Raw genomic sequence first — 19,595 nt, forward strand, 5'->3', positions numbered from 1 at the left:
AAACAGTTTTGTGTAAGTGTTCCTTCTAGTGCTGCAGGGAGTTTTTCAAGGGTGCCTGAGGGAAGACATTTTAGAGCATAGGGCGTAGAATCTGGCATGCTTCACAGCTTAAAAAGCTCATCTTGTGGAATGTATTGAATATCTTTTATGTGTCGGGCACAGCCTGCTGCCCTTAGAGAGGGATTCTAAGACCCCAAAGACATAGTATCTGGCTATAAAGAGACTATATTATCTTATGAAAAATAAATGCATCTGTATTAGCGTATCTGTTCGCATGATAACAAATCGTGCCAGGCAGGGAGCGAATTCCTAATCCAAAACACTGTAAGATTTGAGACGAGGAGACCCGTCTCCAGCTGGGCTGATACTGGAGCAGTGTCACAGAGGAGGTGGGATTTGGAGTGGACTTGGAGATGAAAGCAAGGATTTGGGCAAAGAGAACAGAGCACGCACTTGAGGGAGGAGCTGAGGGACAGGTTGGGTGGAGACAGTAGAGGCAGGTGAGGTTTGCGGACAGTGGGTGTATAGACCACTTTGTTTGGCAGGAAGGGTCAACAGAGCGAAGAGCTGAGAAGTTATATTAGGGAAGGTGGTGGAACATCTCCGTGTCCGTTTTGGGAGTTCAGACTTGGTTCCACAGGCCTTGAGGATCCAGGAAAAGGTGATGAGCAGAAGAGAGCCAGGGTCACCATCGTGCTTTAGACAATTGCAGCTTGGTGGTGGAATGCTGAATGGCTCAGGAGAGTGGAACTCTGGCGTCAGAGGTCAGATGTGACATTGATATACTTGACAGAAATAACGGAGGTGGCAGGAAGTGACAGACGTAAGAGTCATTAGGAAGAAAGAATCACCCAGACGTAACTCCAATCCTCTGGCCATATGTCACCGCTTTGCTAAGGCAAGCAATAGGAGGTATAGCCTAGTCATTAGGATGATTGTCTTTGGAGTCAGGGCCAGACACACTTGGTTCAAATCCCCAACTCTTTCACAACTAATTTTGTGACATTGAGCAAGTTACTTAACCTCTCCAAGCCTCAATTTTTTTCACAAGTAGAATGAGGTGAGGGATATAGACCTCATAGGGATGTTGCAAAGATCAATTGATAGAAAGAGGATTACTGTCATGATGGTTGCCCAATAGAAGGCAGGCAAACATACCATTACTGTATTCCTTGAGAGAAGAAAAGCCAGAGCTTAATCTAGGAAATAGCTATATTTTAAGAGACAGAACTTGAGGATTACACACCTGTTAATTTTTTAAAATTAAGCTAATCAAGTATTCCATACTCATCCCATTCCCCTCCCTTCCCCCATCCCAACTACAAGGTAACCCAGGGAATTCTGTGTGTTTCTGGTATTTTAGTGTCAGGCCCTGTGTTCTGAATGCCTCATTTCTTCCTCTCTTTTGCTTTCTGAATAGCAGGACAAAGACATTTTGTTTAAAACCTAAATAATGGGCCTCATTGTAATTTGGCAAATAACTTGGATCTCAAGAATAAAACAAAGCACGGTCACCTGTCTGCTGCTGCCTTGCCTGCCACTGGCTGGCTCCGTTGGCCTTCATTTGTTCAGTCATTCACCAGTTGTGTATCAGGCACCATACAAGGCATTGCAGGGATATAAGGGTAGTCAAGATACTCTTGAGGGATCTCCCAGTTTACTATGAGAGAGAAGATATGTATACGCAGAGCGAGGTTGCAGAATAGACATAAAACACATAGCTGGATAGACTTTAGTAAGAGTCTGGTTTTATCTCTGGGAAGGAGGGGACAACATGATGGTCACTCAGGGCTGGGTTTCCAGGGAACAGAGCAAGGAGAATTAGAGGCTCTGCCTGGCCTTTGTTCTTGGTGAGTGGAAAAGATGAAGGCAGCCGGAGAAGTTGGGTATTCCATGGAGACCCTGACCATCATCAGCACCTGGCTCGGTTTGTCTGATTATTATGTGACTGCTTTATGTACTAAGGAAGATGATACAAAACCCTCTGAGAAACTGAGCATAAGGTCTCTCACAATACTCACCGGCTTCTTACAGTGACACCCAAGAGAAATTACTTTCTAGTCCTGAGCTATTGTTTTTCACTGAATGGAAACTGTGAGTTCTATAAGTGACCAGATTTCTGCTCTCACATTGGGTGCTAGAGAAGTTGAGTCAAGCTTGTGCCCACCTGTTGTAAGAATAGCCTGCTATAATGTGTTTTTCTATTAGCCTTGCTTCTGCCTCTATTATAAGTTCTTATTCTTGTTCCGTTTCCTTCCCCTCCCCATCCTCCCCCTCTCCCATTCATGTGATCAGATGTATGTTATATGCATTTGCTTCATCTGCTGTAATTCCTTTCTGGAACAATGAGGAAGGTAACAAAAGGAAGAATGGCTTCCTCAGAATTTCAGCCTGCTCCTGGGGCTAACTCTGCACAAAAATAACAGTGGAAGTGCAGAGGGAAGGAAAAGAAATGAAGCTGCAGGAACATCTAGCCCATGATTTTCATGGCAATAATCTTGAGCAAGGCTTTGTAGCTTTGGGGCCAATTGCTCCCCTCCCCAGCCTCCAGTTCCTTTGCTGCATGGTGGAAAGCCAGCACCCTCAGAGGTATTTTCCCTATTCTTGAATCTATGATGTCACTAAGAGGATTGGTGGAGGTTAATAGGACACGTGGTTTTGGCCAATAGTGACCTCACCTCTTATGCCTGCGGCAAGGCCACTGGAACAGGAAGTCTGAGCAGGTGGTTTTCCTCCCCCTCCGGAGTTACTGTGACCCTCTTTTGCCCTTCTTACTAAATAGCGAAGGGAGAGGCTGTTCCGGAGAGAGACTGCTCAACTCATTTTCTCCATTCACTCCTACCTACTCTCACCCTGGGTCTGTCCATTCCTTCAGGAGGGAATCGTGGTCTAGAGAATCTTTCTCGCCCCTCTAAGCCTTCTCCAGGCTTCTAACCTCCCACCCTCTTCCGGATCTGTGCTTGTCCCTGTCCCTCTTGTATTGTATATGAACAAGAACTCAGCTGGCTAGCCTGCAGAGTTTGGCAGAAAGTTCTCAGTAAGTTGCCCAAATCCTTCAGCCTTATTGCACAGAATTCCTTAGATCTGCTGTTCCTTCTGCTTCTTTTTATTTTTTCTTTTCTTTAAAAAAAAAAATATATATTTTATTGATTTTTTTACAGAGAGGAAGGGAGAGAGATAGAGAGTTAGAAACATTGATGAGAGAGAAACATCAATCAGCTGCCTCCTGCACACCTCCCATTGGGGATATGCCCACAACCCAGGTACATGCCCTTGACCGGAATCGAACCTGGGACCCCTCAGTCTGCAGGCTGACGCTCTATCCACTGAGCCAAACCAGTTTTGGCTCCTTCTGTTTCTTCTGAATCACTTGTCTCACCTGCATCTTCTCTTTGATGTCTGCTACCTGAGTTAGAGTGAGCACTGCTGTTGTGGCCCTGACCTACGGACTCTTTGGAGCTGTATTTCAGCAACGATGTTCTTTCCTTGAGATCACTTGCTCACTCTTGTCTGCATCTGATGTTAGCGCCTGACTTTGAGACAAGTTCACTTCTATAAATGCAAATGGTGAATCCCTCTGCGCCTGGCACCGTGATATAAACTTCGGGACTTCCACTGGGTTCTTTCGTCTTGTCTCATGCTGACCTTTCATATCTGTTCTGCCATTTCCTTCGCTTCCCTGCTTAATTTCTAAGCTCAACTCCCTTCCCTTCCTGCCAGTTTGATCTTACAAACTTCCTCTCCTCTCCTGTCTTAATAGCTTTGGGCTTTAGAGGCATGATTTATGCTTCCACAGAGGGTAAGTTTTTATTCTCTGCATCGTTGTTTCTTTGCAGTCCCAGCGTGGCAGATCCAGCTTCCACCATGATTGATACGTCCCAGGAAAACTCCAGGAACTCCGCTGCCTCTTCAGCTAAGGTAGACTGAGCTCAGACCTCAGAAATCTTACTTTTGACAGGAATGCCATTTTTCTCATTTTATCACAGCAATATGAAATAAAGAAGATTTTGTAGTATCATTTTTTTGTACCAGATACAGACAATGTTTACTATTTAACATAAAAGTCACTCGTGTGCTGGGAAAGTTAACGAATACCATGTTATTGGTATATCACGTTGAAGACCAAAATTTCTTGCCCTAGGGAATAAAAAGTTTGAAACTATTGGGGGCTGCTTGTTTTAAGCTTACAGAATGTGACTTATTAGTGCCATGTGAGTTCTTATTCCTATTCATAGCTTCCTGACTCTCTATTAGAGGTTAGCTTGGGGGAGGGAATTGCCTATTTATGAAACTATAGACAGTAAACATTAATATTTAGTCTTATGTTAATTTAAAAATTCTGTTTACTGATACCCATTCTTCATCAGAATTAATAATTATAGTAGTGACTATAAATACTTCAAAATATCTTGATAATTTATATTTAGTACAGATTTCTAGCAATTATATTTAGTACATATTTCTGCACAATGAGAGTCTCACTGGTAGAAAGAGCACTGGAGGGAACCTGCCCTTATTAGAGTTTCAGGTTTACCTTGACCTTGACCAGCTCTTTGATATATCCAAGCCTAAGTTTTTCTCACCTCTGTCAAATGTGAAATACAGATTTGAATGCCTGGTTTTGGTCTAATGTTATAGAACTCTGGGATTGAGTATATTTTGAATAATAGTTTTATGCTACCCTGACTAACCAGGGTAAACATTTTTCAAACATGACAGATAGATTTTACTGAATAAAACTATCAAATATTGGAGCTAAGAAGCATTTGCTAACACTGAGTTGCTGTTTTGACATCGAAAATGAGTTTAATAAACAATGTTTTTCCCCAGCAAAGGAAGAATCCATTTAATAGCTCCAAGTTGCCAGAAGATCACTTATCTCCACAAACCAAAAACGAGCAGTCAAGAAATGGAAGGACTGGTTTCTTTCAGACTTCAAAAGAGGGTAAATATTATTTTTATGGACTACGTATTTTTATCTGTGTTATCTGTGAGAAAGGAAATTCTCAGAGTTCCTTTAATTACATTAACTTCTTAGACAAAGGTGGAAGGTCCTGATGGTTTTCTTATTCTGCTATGCCCATGGGTTTCCTGACGGAGGGAGGGAAGCAGAAACTTTAGAGGCTGGAGGTTCGTGCATTCCAGTCTTGGAACTCACACTGGTGTAACCTTTATGCCTCGGGTTCCCCCTCAGTGAACTGGGAAATTTTTGGACCAGGGGCTGTCAGTCACTCATTGACAGCATTTATTGGACGTCTACCACATGTAGGCACAGTTCTGTTGAAAATGTAAAGTTTGCCTCAAAAGAAAAAGGCCACTTGTCAATGTCATGATCTTCTAGCCTGTAATCATGAGCGCAGTCCCTCAGGAGCATTAGGTCAGGTTTGTGACTTAATTAGTTTAAGTTTGCCTCTTACAGAATTTTACCGTTCTTCCTAAGAGGAAACGCTAGACAAAGTAACTGTACGAAAATTTCACAAACATTAAAGATTGGACAAAGGGTAGAAAATTAACAATTGAAAGTGAAGTTAGAATTTTCAGTTAGCCTGTTTTAACATTATTGTGTTTTCTTTTTTAATCCTTACCCAAGGATATATTTTCATTGATTTTTAAAGGAAAGGAAGGAGGGAGAGATAGAGATAGAGATAGAGATAGAGAGAGAGAGAGAGAGAGAGAGAGAGAGAGAGAGAGAAACATATATAGAGAGAAACATTGATCTGCTGCCTTTAGTACCCACCCTGACCCAAAAACTTTTGGTGTATGGAATGATACTGCAGCCAATTGAGCCACACCAGCCTTGGTATATTTTCCCTGTTGATTGGGAATACTTTACGTAGCTTAAAATATTATACTGGCCCTAACCGGTATTGCTCAGTGGCTAGAGCATCGGCCTGTGAACTGAAAGGTCCCAGGTTCGATTCCGGTCAAGAGCATGTACCTTGGTTGCGGGCACATCCCCAGTAGGGAGTGTGCAGGAGGCAGCTGATCAATGTTTCTAACTCTCCCTCTCCATTCCTTTCTGTAAAAAATCAATAAAATATATATTTTTAAAAAAATAAAAATAAAGAAAGAAAGAAAAGAAAAAGAAAAAAGTCACTGGAACACATTACCTTTTTATAACATTTGACAAAAGTAAATTTTTGTTCTAGGTATTGAGTTTTGTTTTATTTGCGTTCATAGTTTTGGTTTTCATGTATAAATTATTTAAGTGACTTCTGTGTTTTTCCTTCGCCTCTATGAGGAATTTTTTTAAATTGTTGTTTTTTTTTTAAAAAAAAACAAAAAACACTTTTTTTATTGAGTATAAACTACCACAAAGTATGTGTGTAAAGCACAGTAATCTTAAGTGTACAGATCAATGAAGTACATGCATGCTAAAAAGCCTTTTTTAATTAGGTCAGCATTTATACCACATACTCTATTGTCTGTAATATTTTAATACTTTTGCTAAATATAACGTTTATGACAGGTATTTTAAATTACATATTACTCTCCACCAATAATGAAAAGAGCCTAATGTGTTATAATTTTCAGGTGAATTATCAGGGTCCAAAGGAGAGTCACCTATCCTGGATTCTTCAAGCCAAACGTTAGAGAACCCAAAGCAGACTCTTCCAGGCCCTGAGAGTGGGTCCCACATCAAACCTCCCATCCCCAAAGCCAGGAAAATGATCTACAAGTCGCCTGATCTAAAGCAGGACGATCACCAGCCCTTTCCCGGACAAAGGACAGACCTCCTGAAGGCCAGGGGGGCTCCGAGAGGGATCCTGAAGCGCAACTCCAGCTCCAGCAGCACCGACTCAGACACTGTCCGTTTCCATCAGGGCTTCGAACCCAAGAGCAAGATTGGGTCACCGGGCCTCACCATCCACGAGAGGATCTCTGAGAAGGAGCATTCTTTAGAAGACGAGTCCTCCTCCGGGGCACAGGAGCCCCTGAAGCACGTGAGGTTCTCTGCGGTGAAGGAAGAGCTCCCTAGGAGTCCCGGGCTCATCCAAGGCCGGGAAGTGGGAGAGTTCAGAGTTTTAGAGTCCAACAGGTTGAAGAATGGAACAGAAGATGTCGGGGACGAGGACGAGTTCTGGAAGGACCCTACGCCCTCTCACTACAGAGAGCCTTTGCCTTTACCTCGATCAGCCTCAAGCCCAAGTGCATTGAAACACGAAACAAATCAGCCAAAGATTTCCGGTCCTTCTCCAAGTAATGGGCAGCCTTCCCCCTCGGAAGTTTTACTGGGAAGACCACAGTCCAGTGAGAATTCGCCCACCATCAGGGAACACGAAGCTAAATCGTCAGAACTATCAAGGCTTGAGTCAGAATTGTCCAAAAGCCCTGCTGGTAAGAGAGTTGTCAGTACCAGGTTTGTAATTTGTAGTTGTCACTACCGGCCAGCCTTGTAGAAGCTGCATTTGGCCTCCTGGCCATTCCAGCTGGGATCCAGGCAGATGCCACCGGGGGATGCTTACACCTCTTCATGGGTTTGTAGGTTTTCCTCAACCACCTAATAATGAAAAGAACCTGGATAGCACAGTTTCTGGCCCATTATGTTTTAACCTGAAACTGTAATCATATCAATTATTTAAACAGATTACCATGTGTTGAGTTATATCGAGGTTTTTGTACAGGGTAAGATTTAAAGATATGCTAATAACTTTTTTTAATTGAGTATATATATTATTATTACTTACCTAATTCAAATGTCAATTGCCATCTAACCCAACTTTGGTTTCTCTTTTTATTGCAAGAGAAACTTCAATGTCTTCTCCTCAAAGGATAGGAAAGTGGACGCTGAGCACTTACTGTGGCCTGCACAGGGCCTCTAGCCATTTGTTCTTGTCCTTTAAAAGCTCCAAAGCAACTTTCTCTTCCAGCTGGTGTGAGTTGAGGCAATAAGAATGCTGCCTTTCCTGCCAAATAGCTAACTAGCGCGCACTCGCGCTCTCTCTCTCTCTCTCTCTCTCTCTCTCTCTCTCTCTCTCTCTCTCTCTCTCTCTCTCAAATTCTACAACTCTCAAGGGATGCCTCAAACAGCTTTCCCATACTCATATGATCACTTCATAATTCTTATGCTGTAAAAAACAGAAACAATGGTGAAAATCATTTTGTGTACTCTCACCCATCTTCAATAAGTCTTCATCTAGCCCTGTGATTATTTCTCTTTTTAAAAAAATATTTTCTTATTGATTTCAGAGAGGAAAGGAGAAGGAGAGAGAGATAGAAACATCAATGTGAGAGAGAAGCATTGATCAGCTGCCTCCTGCATCCCCACACTGGGGATCAAGCCCATAACCTGGGCATGTGCCCTTGACCAGAATCAAACCTGGGACCCTTCAGTCTGCAGGCAGCTGCTCTGTCCACTGAGCCCAACTGGCTAGGGCTGTGATTATTTCTTTATTGTAAGGAATAGTTACGGTAACAACAGTCAGGTTCCTAACCCATCAGGTTTCTAATTTCTTCCTTATCAAGTCAGTATTAAGTTAACCCTGAGTCACTTTTGCTCAGCTCTCCAGTTTTCACAGTTGTTCAGAAAACTACATTTTAAAAGTTAAAGCATTTTCACCACCGCTACCCCTGGACATTTAAAATCATTTGAACAGAATAGGATTTTTTAAATTAAAATAAAGGTGCTTCTTTAAGAAATAAATGAATTCATATTAAAGGAAATTATTAAAGTTTGAGTAATTATTAGCAAATAATTGGATGACACTTACTTAAATGTTTATTCAAAAGATGAAGGACATTTCTTTGGCAATATTTCCCATTATTATAACCCATAGATGAAATATGGTAAACCTTTTCTGTTTTTCAGTCTGTACCTGCTTTCAAAGAATGTCTTTGACATTTTGTATTAACTACTTATTTGTGCTTTCTGACTTTTAAATAGAAACTGACCGTGAATGTTGGGAGGAAGGCATCATCAGTTTGACAGGCCTTCTGGCCTCAGCGCTTATAAACAAAGTCCTGCTTTTCTCCTGCTTACCACAGAAGTATAAAGTAAAAAATGGAGCATAGAATAAGGACCAAAAAAAAAAAGGAAAATTTCTGCAAATTATAAGGGTTTGACTTTTAGCTCTGAGCTTCAGGAAATAAACATCACACTCATCCTAGAGAAACATAAAACAAAAGAATTCCTTAAAGGAAACAAAACATTGCCTGGCATCCAATTTTTACAACAACTGTTCTTATTTTAAAAGTAATAAACTTTCATTGTAAAACATTTTTAAAAGGAGACATGCCCTAGGATGGACAGAGCCAGCAGCTGATAAATGGTGCAGTACCTCAATAGCTAAAATATATGCGATCCGGGAATGAAGGGATAGAAGCAAAATTGGCTCCTCTTGCCATCACTCCCTATAACTCACTTTGTTTAAAAAATAAAGAAGAAAAAATGCACTCAGAATAAAACAAATATCACCTGTGACATCATTACCCATTACTAACTGTTGCTAACATTCCGTTGTAGAGCCTTTCAATAATTTTCAGGCATGAATATAATTTTTAATTATGTTTATATTTCCTGGAATTCTTTTTTTGGCAACAGCATCACGAGTATTTTTTCATCATTGAGTATTTTTCTGTTAAACAGACTAACAGAATTCTTATAGATTTCTCAAATAAACTTCACAATTATTACTTTACCTACAAAGTGTAGGTAAAGAAGCAAACAAACCAATACTTTCTATGGGCCAATTATTGTATAAGACTTTTTTTATATTTAATTAGTTGAATAAAATTAAAATATAATTTTATTAACTAACATGCCCTTTAGTGCATTTAAATGTAGTTGACTTCATAAAAATTCAACTCACATAATTTTCAGGAACAAGCATTACTTAGCATTGATAAGGAAGAGGGAGAAAGGCAGAAACACCTGAATCTTAACTAAAGAGGAAGAATGTATGAGTTCTCTTATCTACATGTACCCTGTGCCCTGTGATTAAAGCTCAGAAAGGATTCTCTCTCTTTTTTGATGGCTTAGAAAGAAGTTCAGTATTTTTCTCTATCCTCTTAGCCATTGGTTAGCCAACATCAGGTAAAAATCACATTCTCCATCACTCCTCATTTTAGTTTATTTGGCTCATAAAAACTACTTCTAAGTCACAAATTATAGGAGGGGAGTTGAGGATAACAAAGGGTTACCCTCAAGATCATGGTCCTAAAACTCCAACATGTAAGAGAGTCATAGGGATGGCTATTAGTAAAGATTCCTGGGCCCCATCTTCAGAGATTCTGGTTTAATAGATCAAGAGTGTGACACAGGAGTACAAATATCCTCATCATTCCATTCTAGTATTCTGGAGGGAACTCATTGTTAAATCTTCCTTGAAAGTTGTTTTTCCAATTCTTGAAATCTTCTCAGTCTATGTTCCTCAAACTTGGGTATAAACCCTCCAGGGTTTACGAGTATGCTAGTGGGTAGGTGGAGTCATAAAATCAACCTGTATCTTCCTGGAAGGTCAGTTTTATGCAAAGATTTGAGAGTGAGAGAAAATGAGTATATAAAATGTAGCATGGAGCAGAATACAAAATTTACATGAATTTTTAAAAGGCTACCAAGAAATTTTCCCACTTTGATCTATACCCTATACTTCCTATGTTTCTTCTTTTACTGTGACAGAGGCATGTTTGGCAGAATATTTTAATTAGTAAGGTTTACATTATAAACCCCGAATAAAGCTGATATAAAAAATTAGTAGTGTGGGACATGTAAATACAAAGTGCCGTTTTAAAAGATACTGTGAGTGGTTGAATAATAATTGTTTAAGCATTCTCTTTTCTTATTTAGAAAAGCATTTCTATATTGCAGATGAACGGTCTCATGTTGAGTCTGAGCCTTCTCAGGTGCCAGATCGCAGCTCTCGAGACCATCAGCAAGGTAAGCCTCCTCTTCTCAAGGCTCTAAAAGCTAAGACATTCTCCCACTCTGGTCCACATGCCACTGAGATAAGGAAGACAACCGATGATTCCATATCGAAAGTCCTAGACTGGTTTAACCGAAGTTCTCATTTAGATGACAGTAAGTCACCTCTTCAACAGCCCCAAGGAACAGAGCCCAGAGAAAAAGCAGACTCAAAACCACAGGCTTCTATTGCCGTGGTGACAGATGATACCAGTCTAAAAGACAATGGCTCTAAGGCTCTGTTATCCACCAATGTTGAATTGACGCCTATGGGATCTGATTTGATGTTCCAGGCAGAGGGACATGTGCTGCCTCCTGGAAATTGCCAAGATAGTAATGTGGATAGCAAATCCAAATCTATTAATTTGCCCCAACAAGGTAAAGAAGGTCCGGGCATATTGCAACCACTTGAAACCCACAGTCCAAATCAAAAGAGTAAAACTATGGACTATCCTCAAGCTTCAAAACACAGAGACGCAGGAAATGGGATACCTCACCAAACCAGTAACTATCCCTATAGTGCTCTCAGTAAATCTGATGCTGCAGGCCAAGTTCCATGCAACATTAAGGATGTTGGCAGCTTAGGGGAAGAAGAGCCCAAGCTTCGTGTTTATGAAAAAGAGACAGGAAACTCAGAGGTGAATTTTGACTCTGCAAAAATCGTCAAAGAACCAAGTTCAAAAGACAACACGAAGTCAGGGAGAGAGAGCAAAGGAGGAGATACTCACTTCCTGAAAGCTTCGGCAGAGCCAGAGAATATTGAGCTGCTTCCTGGGGCTGCCAGCAACAAGTCTCCTCGGAAGAAGCCTGAGGTCCAACTATCACAAGAAGCTGGTGAGGTTCCCGAGAACAAAGTGCAAAGAGAGAAATACAAAAGAGTGAGTGACAGGATATCCTTTTGGGAAGGTGAGAATGCTGCAGCCAGAGTCTCTCATAAGGAACCCAAGTCTTCACACAGTCAGGGGCCGCCTTCTGCTAAAGTCTATCAGCCTGGGAGGTCCATGGACAACATATCTACAGGCCAGAATGAATATAATCAAGTCACTGCCAAAAAAGTGGTCCTAGATGAGGATGGCCAAGTAGCTCATCTCTCCAGTTCTTATTCCTTAAACAAACCTAAAGAGACTGGAGCCCAAATATCAGGCCCAACCAAAAATTACCCTTCTGCTGACCAATCAGATAAAGCATCTCTGTTTCAGAATAAGATCAATGAGCCTTTAAAAAGACGGCCAGTGGCGGACAGTTCGCATTCAGGAGGAGACCTCTCTTTACCGGTACTGCAGCATCCTTCAAATGTTGGGAGTGAAATACATGCTTCTTTGGAGAAAGACAGACCCCTAATTGCTGAAACAAATCCCAACTTTAAAGTTATGTCCCTAAAAGAAAGAATGGATGAACCCAGTACAGAACAGGTTTATAATCACTCCCAATTTGAGAATTTAAGAAAGTTTTGGGACTTAGGAGCCAACTCAAACATTCAGGATAATGTTGAGAAAAACACCACCAAAACAAGCCAAAAAGATTCCGCACCTTTTAATAGCCAGAAACACAAAGAATTCCATGACCTCAAATCTTCAGGAGAAAATGCCCATGAAATAGAGACATTTCTAAGCCCCCCAGAACTTCCAGCAACAGAGGAAATAGAGGGATTAAATTCGAAGTGCAGACTCCAGGTATTACCACTGAAAAGCACATTTCCATTGGAACCACCCACAAAGTCCCCTCCTCTGTTGCCAGGAAATGAGTCACCAAAAGAAAATGTGCAAAGGAATATGGAATGGTTGGTCACTCCAGTGTTCAAGGAAGAAAAAGATTGCTCAGACCAAGAGATTCAAGAATGCATAGCGAAAACACGTGTTATGTCTAAAAACTACAAAGACACTTTGAATGACAGCTTACAGAAGCTCCTTTCAGAAGCTTCGACACCAGCAATCCAACCTTCTGGTGAAACAGTTCACGGACACCAAGTGCTTGAACCAGGTGCTTCTGGAAACGGGACGTGGCCTCGGAAGACAGATGCTGAGGAAGCAGCCAAAGGACCTCGGGACATCGTTAACGAGCAGGTAGACAAAACAGTAGCTCCTCTAAAGGTCAAGCCAAGCACCTGGGCTGCCAGTCTAGAAAAACTCCTGAAGGAAGGAACTGGGACTTTGCCCTCCTCTCCCTTGCAAACCAAGTTGGAACCCATCACCCCGAAGATCAACTCTGAGCCTGGAGAGAGGAGAGTTTTTGAAAAAGGTGTAGAACAGAGTCACAGCTCATCATCCCATCAGAGAGAGATCATCGCTCCTTTTCCAAGGGGGAAAGAAACTCTCGGAAAGACAGCTCTCCCCCCTCAAGCAGAAAATGGTGAGTACCAGCTAAACTCAGAAAACTTGTTTCAGATGGCTGCAGGGGGTTCTCACCCAGTGGACCAACCTTCCCATCTTCACAGAAAGGACTCTTTGGGAATTGAGGCCAAATCTCCCCAAGATATGCCTTCTTCCAGCGACGCTCATCTCGCTCCCCAGGATAAGGCACTACCTCCTCAAAGGGAAGTTTCGGAGACTGTGGAAAAAGTCATTGTTCCACCCAAATCTGCCCTGAATGACGTAAATGTTGTATTACAAAAGCTGCTTAGGGAAGCTATGTTGCCTTATCCAGTTGGGAGGGAAGTCGTTCCTGGAGAAGTGAAAGCAGAATTTCCTGAAGGACAAGCAGCAGGTAGCCTTCCGAATTCCCCAGGAGCTATCCCACCATCGGCTACAGTGGACATGACAGTTCCAGACAGAAAGGATGCTTACTCCTTCAGGATGGCAGTTCCTGATAAAACTCATGACACCGCCTCTCATTTAGCTGCCCCGGTGTCTCTATCTGAACAAATCCCTCACTCATTTGGCTCCACTGTCGCTCAGGACAGCAAAGAGCTACCTCAGGAAGTGACAGAAATTGTGAGGGAAACAATTCTTCGACCTAAATCAGGGCTCCTTGAACTCAGTGCCAGCTTAGAGAAACTGCTGAAGGAAACCACTGAAACTCTCTCCTCTGAATCTGAAAGCAACCCAGGGATGCTCTCTCCGTCCAAGTCAGCAGGTTGTGCTGAGGTGCCCAAGCCAACTGCTTCTGGGTTCCATCCCAAGGAAATAAAAGAAACAGTGCAAAAGGCTGAGGCTCCGGCAGTAACTGAGAGCGCTTTTGATATTGGTTTTGAGAAACTCCTTAGAGAATCATCTGAAGCTCCTCCTTATGAGCCCCAGGTGTCAGGGAAAGAAGGAACTCCCGAGAAGGAGACCTCCAAGCCAGAGCAGGCCAGGTTTCTGGGGAGAACCCAAGAGGCCCCTGAAATGAAGCTTAAGAGTGATGTGTTTGAGCCTCGAGTCAACCCCTGGGCTGAAGGGCTGAGAGGAGAAGCTGTGAGTGGTTTGTCAGTAGATGTCTGTGGTTATGAGAGTGGAGCTGAGATCCCTGGAACCCTTTCTGAGGACCATGAAACAGGGCTCATTGAAACCACAAAGCCCCCAGAGCCCAGGGAGAGTGAAAGTGAAGTTGCCGGGGTTCGAGAAGGAGTTTTTCGGGAGCCTGGCTGCAAAGAGGGTCCCAAAACAGTCCATGTGTCCAGAAATAGGCAACCTGTTCCTCTCCTGACCAACAAGGAGAATTCTACAAAGAGAAGTAAAGTAGAACTGGTTCTGGAATCGCCTTACAAGAGACAAGAGAAAGAGGAAGGAAAAGAAGGTGTCTCTGACTCTGATTTTTCAGATGGAAACATCGGTCCTAATGCAGAAAGCTGGAGAAATACCTCCAGTGAGCACTTTGACGTTTTTAACCCGTTGGTTACTTAGTTGATTTATGGAATGATGATGTAAAGGATGATAGCGCTTTCTAATTTGGAATTAATTTGCCACTGCCACATAGTGCTAAATTCTTCTTAACACTTCAGTTCTCCCTAGTCTATCTTCATAAAAACTACATTTCCTTTTATCATCTTTAGTCAAATAAGTTACATAGAGTCTTACCCACAGGGCAGTGTTTTAAAATTTTACTTTATTCTCATGAATAAACAATAAAACTTTTAAGTTTCAAAAATATTTTTAAAGAATTGGGGGGGGGGGGGACAGGGTTAGAAGCTACCTCTAACATTCAAGCTAGTTTTCCTTTGGAAGTAATTAGAATTTCTTTCATAATTGGCAATCCAAACAGAGGTCTCTACTAAGATTTGTGGCAAGAAATTGCTACAGATGAGCACAAATTTCCCTTTTCGGAGCAATAGTTTACCACAGTAGTGGCTAAATACCAGGAACAAAGTGAAAGTTGGCACTTTTTTCCCCTCAGATACTTTGTGCTGAGGTTTTTTGTTGCCACGCTCTCCCTCTCATTTTCAATTATCTTCAGCATCTTCCCGTTCTAGAGTATGACTTTGGTCAAATGACTTCACTTGGTCCCACACAAGGGCATTGCCTGGCCTAATGAATTTCTTTGGCTCCAGCCTTGGCTAAGTGGATGGAGATCTTAATCGATTGCCACATTCATCTAAGGGGAATTGTGGGTATTGGTTTCAGCCAGGCGATAAAACACAGGGTTGTCTCAGTTTGGCTTTTCTGATCAACACAGGCGTTTTAGCCAAGAAACCTAGGAGCAAATAGAAATAAGAAGTTACCTAATTAGAGTGATGAAGTGATAACGGATGCTCCCTGGCAGAACATGTTAACCAAAGTTGCACATGTAGCGTTGATCACCTTCCTGGTAGTTTAATAGGACTTGTCATTTTCTAGCTCCCTTCAGTCTCAGAATAAATAAGCTTTGCTGAGGGGCTGACTTGTGAGGTTTGGCTCCTTGGCAAGCAGCTGTAGGGCCTCTTGAAAACTGACCAAAGAATCCATCTTTAGCCCTAATTCATCAAGTTGAAGCCCCTCTAAAAGTGTTTCTGGTAAGAAAAGGGAAGTGAAATACCAGTCTCTGAAACTAGGAGTATGAAGGAGTGTGTATGTCAGCATGTTAAACCTGAAGTAGACTTTTACTAAACCACCCCCAATGAGTTTCTACGGTGAACTGACCCAGAGGAGGGGGAGAGCTTATTACATTTGCACTGACATTGGAGACTGTTGCCTAGTGTGTAGAGCTATGTTTAGAGTATACCAGCATCACCTGCTGAACAGCAAAAAGCCAATCTGAAAATGAAATAATATTAACAGCCTGGACAGAGTCCAGAGAAGTTATTTAAAATTGTAAGTGAAATAAGAGGTACCAAAAGGCATAGTTGTAGTTTTATATTTTAAAACAAGTAGGTGGAGTAAGATGAGAGTAGTGGGGAACCTGGCTACAAAGGCACCACAATTCTGGTGAACAGACTGACACTTCTGGCTTGTGGTTCAGCTCTCAACTAACCAATGCCTCTGTGTGCTCCTTTGGGCGGGGGGAAGGGAGCTGAGGGGGAGTTTTGTGGTCAGATACTTTTAGAAATGCTGGGAGACTGCACATTATTAGCATTAAAGTCTCCAAGAAGGCCTGTAATGAGAACCCTTTTAAATTTGAACACAGAGCATCCAAGTCTAATTCATCTTAGAATCCATTTGCTGTAGAATGCCCATTAACATTGGGTGGAACTGGGATGCATTTCCGTAAAATATTGTCTGGAGAAATGGTTCCAAATTGATTGATTCATTAATGGAACTAGTCATTGGCTTAGCAAACATTTTTTTGAAATGCTTCTTGCCAACCACTTGTCTAGGCACTGAGAATATAGCAGTGATAAATGACAGTATGCAGACAGGGGTCATCCATGATGGAGTTTTCACTATCAAAATAGAACAATTAAGGACTGTCTCGAGAGAGATTTCTTGTAAGGTTATATGTACTTAGTTATATATATATATATTCTGAGGTTATGCCTTTTTTCTTTCCTTTGGTCCTCCTTTTATAAAGAAAGGGCATTAGTAGGTGATAGATCCACAACCACCTCTTTTGAAAATGCCTTCGTAAAATAAAAAGTTGACTGTCTCATGTCATTTTCCAATATTTTTATGGAAATTTTATGAGCTCATGAAACCCAAAAAGCCTACATCTGTTGATCTGCAGAATTCAGCCATCTGTGTATTCGATTATATGCAGATGTTAAACATCTGGATCCTGCCTTCTATGGTTTTCAGTTAATTTTTTTTAATGCTTCTAAAACCATTTTGTGGCAATCTTCAAAAGTTAGAAATGAAGTGGAAAGATTCAAAGCCTGGCACAGAACAAATCATGTGCCTAAAATAGAGGTGTGGAAGACTAGGCAATCACATTTCTACTAATGTGGCAATCTTGTTTCTGAATGATTTATGTTTGCAAATATTTTTTGACCAAGAACATTGTTGTTTTTCTTAAGGACCTCCTATTCATGAAGAAGTTTTATTTTCTCCTGTGAAGTGCTTCATAGAGTAAACAAAAGTGTAGAGGCTTAATGCCTCCTTTTAACCTACCGTTTCCATATCCATTGGTTATTAAGAGTTTGGTGGTGTGTGTGTTTTGCATTGTGCAGTGTTCATCGGTTTTGTCTTACAACAGGTTCAGAGGAAGAGCCCAGTCCTGTTTTGAAAACTTTGGAAAGGAGTGCTGCTAGGAAAATGCCTTCCAAAAGTCTAGAAGACATTTCATCAGATTCATCAAGTGAGAATACAGTTTGCCCCACTGTCTGTGCCCCCATCTAAGCTTAAGAATGCATATGTGCTCCTATGTGGCCTCACTGCATGCTGTTGTGCACTGAAACCCCTAAGGGGGGCTTAACAGATGAGAATGACCTTCCCACGTGAGCTGAAGAGGCTGGAGCTCGGTCTGTGAAGTAATGCATGAGGTTTGGTTCCTGGAACACCAGGTTTCCTTCCATCGAAGAATCCCAGTTTGAGTGTTTACTCAAGTACAGTGAGTTTTAAAAGATAGTGGCAGCTAGTGATTCTAGTAGTAATTACTAACATTTATTGAGTAATGGGTGCCAAGACTTGGCTAAGCGTTTTATACGCATCATTTTATTTATTTGGCATAAGTAAACCTTGTGAAAGATAAGTTGTTATCCCTATTTTATAGATGAGGACAGTGAAGCTCAGAGAGGCAAAGGAACTAGCTTAATACCACACAGCAGAGCCGGGACCCAGAATCAACAGAATGTTGTCAAGAGCATTTATGACAGTGTTGGATGGCTGATGAATTTTGCATGATACGGAGATGAATTAGTCCCTGGCTTCAAGGACTTTCCTTTCATCCCTTCTTCTCATGCATTTCTTTTTGATACTGGAACTCTAAGCCCAAAGACTTCCTGACACGCAACACTTGAGGCATACTGTGCCCCACTGGCTGCTGCTTTCCTGGGTGAAGGATGTCTCGAGTACTAACAGAGCACATAATGAATATAGGGACTTGTGAGGCAGACAAAAGGATGTAGAACTAACTAGGGGTTTTGTTTTTATTGTTATTAAGCTAAAATACACCCTCAGATGGTCATGAGAAAATTTATTGAGTGAAAGTTAACCATTGTCAAATTCATATAAAAAAAAATGGACCATTGTCATGTTCAGAAAACTTTTTATACGAATTTAAAAAGGAAAAAGAAAAAGTGGGGGGTGGGGAAGGTGGGGAGACACACTCCACTTAACAATTTCTAAAATGCAGAGATTCCCAGGGCTCCGAAGGCAGGGTTCCCCATTAGGCATGCAGTCCTAGCCCTGCCAAAGATCTCTGGCATCTCAGGCTTGGAAGGGACCTTGAAGGTCACCCATTCCAAACTCCCCCCAATGCAGGAATTCCCTCCAAAGCCTCTTCAACAGGTGGCCAACCCCCACAGCTGCCTGAATGCTTGCGGAGAAGGCAGTCCAATCCTTTGTTAGGACAGCCCTGATGATTCTTCCGGAGGTTGGTGATTGGGCCCTGAGGAGAGGAGAAAAACAACAACAACAACAACAAAACTTAGCAGCAATTGTTCCATTTGGCAGACCTCTCATCTATGAAACATGGGGGCTATTTCCATGGTGCAGCTTTAAAGTACTCAGGGATGTGTAGGGTTAAAAAAAATTATCATCAGCAGACGGGTATTCTTGCAACCTCCCTTCCAAATGCCGATACCCACACTCGGTGCAGCCTGCCAAGATTCCACTTAGCAGCTGGTCCCCAGTCACATCCCTTCAAGTCAGCTTCCCAAGCAAGGCTCCCAGGGGACACACACAAAGGGTGATGCGGGCACAGAGATGCTTGTTGGTGACCGTGCGCTTGGGAAGGTGTCAGTCGTGGCTAGCATCCCACCCTTTCCAGGAGAGAGAGGCTGTGGCAGCCCCGTGCTTTCTGCCAATCGCTTGCTCCGAACTAACCCCCTCACCCTCCGGAGTCCCTGCGCTGCAGTGTGTGTGCTGATGCAAGCTACATCGGAGCTGAAACAGGAGCTCCCTCGCGATGGCCCTGGCTCCAGTGGCTAATCTAAAGAGAAAGTATTTGGGGAGAGACATCTTGGTTGCACCCCTCACTGCATCTTGACTAATTGCTTCCAACTCCCGGGAGAGCTTTCATTGTTCTCTCTCGCCCAGGGTCAGCCATGTGTTAACCGTGTGTTAATTTCTCCTGCACAGATCAAGCAAAGATAGATAATCTGCCAGAAGAATTAGTGCGTAGTGCTGAAGATGGTAAATATCTCTGTGTATCTGCATGTCTGTCTGTGTGTTGTAGGTTGTGGGTGGTTTGGGCAGTCACCGGGACA

General features: G+C 42.1%; 1 protein-coding gene across 1 annotated transcript in view; it reads left to right on the forward strand.

Moving 5' to 3' along the window:
• Nucleotides 1-19,595, forward strand: part of SYTL2 (synaptotagmin like 2) — a 66,341-nt gene that overhangs the window by 19,521 nt on the left and 27,225 nt on the right. The window contains exons 4-9 of the mRNA XM_084895297.1: nucleotides 3,837-3,918; nucleotides 4,831-4,945; nucleotides 6,535-7,338; nucleotides 10,808-14,683; nucleotides 17,423-17,524; nucleotides 19,468-19,521. Of these exons, the coding sequence (XP_084751423.1) occupies nucleotides 3,837-3,918; nucleotides 4,831-4,945; nucleotides 6,535-7,338; nucleotides 10,808-14,683; nucleotides 17,423-17,524; nucleotides 19,468-19,521 (5,033 nt within the window). The remainder of the gene's footprint in view (nucleotides 1-3,836; nucleotides 3,919-4,830; nucleotides 4,946-6,534; nucleotides 7,339-10,807; nucleotides 14,684-17,422; nucleotides 17,525-19,467; nucleotides 19,522-19,595) is intronic.

Source organism: Pipistrellus hanaki (assembly GCF_964339955.1).
Source record: "Pipistrellus hanaki genome assembly, chromosome: 9".
NCBI classification, from domain to species: Eukaryota; Metazoa; Chordata; class Mammalia; order Chiroptera; family Vespertilionidae; genus Pipistrellus; species Pipistrellus hanaki.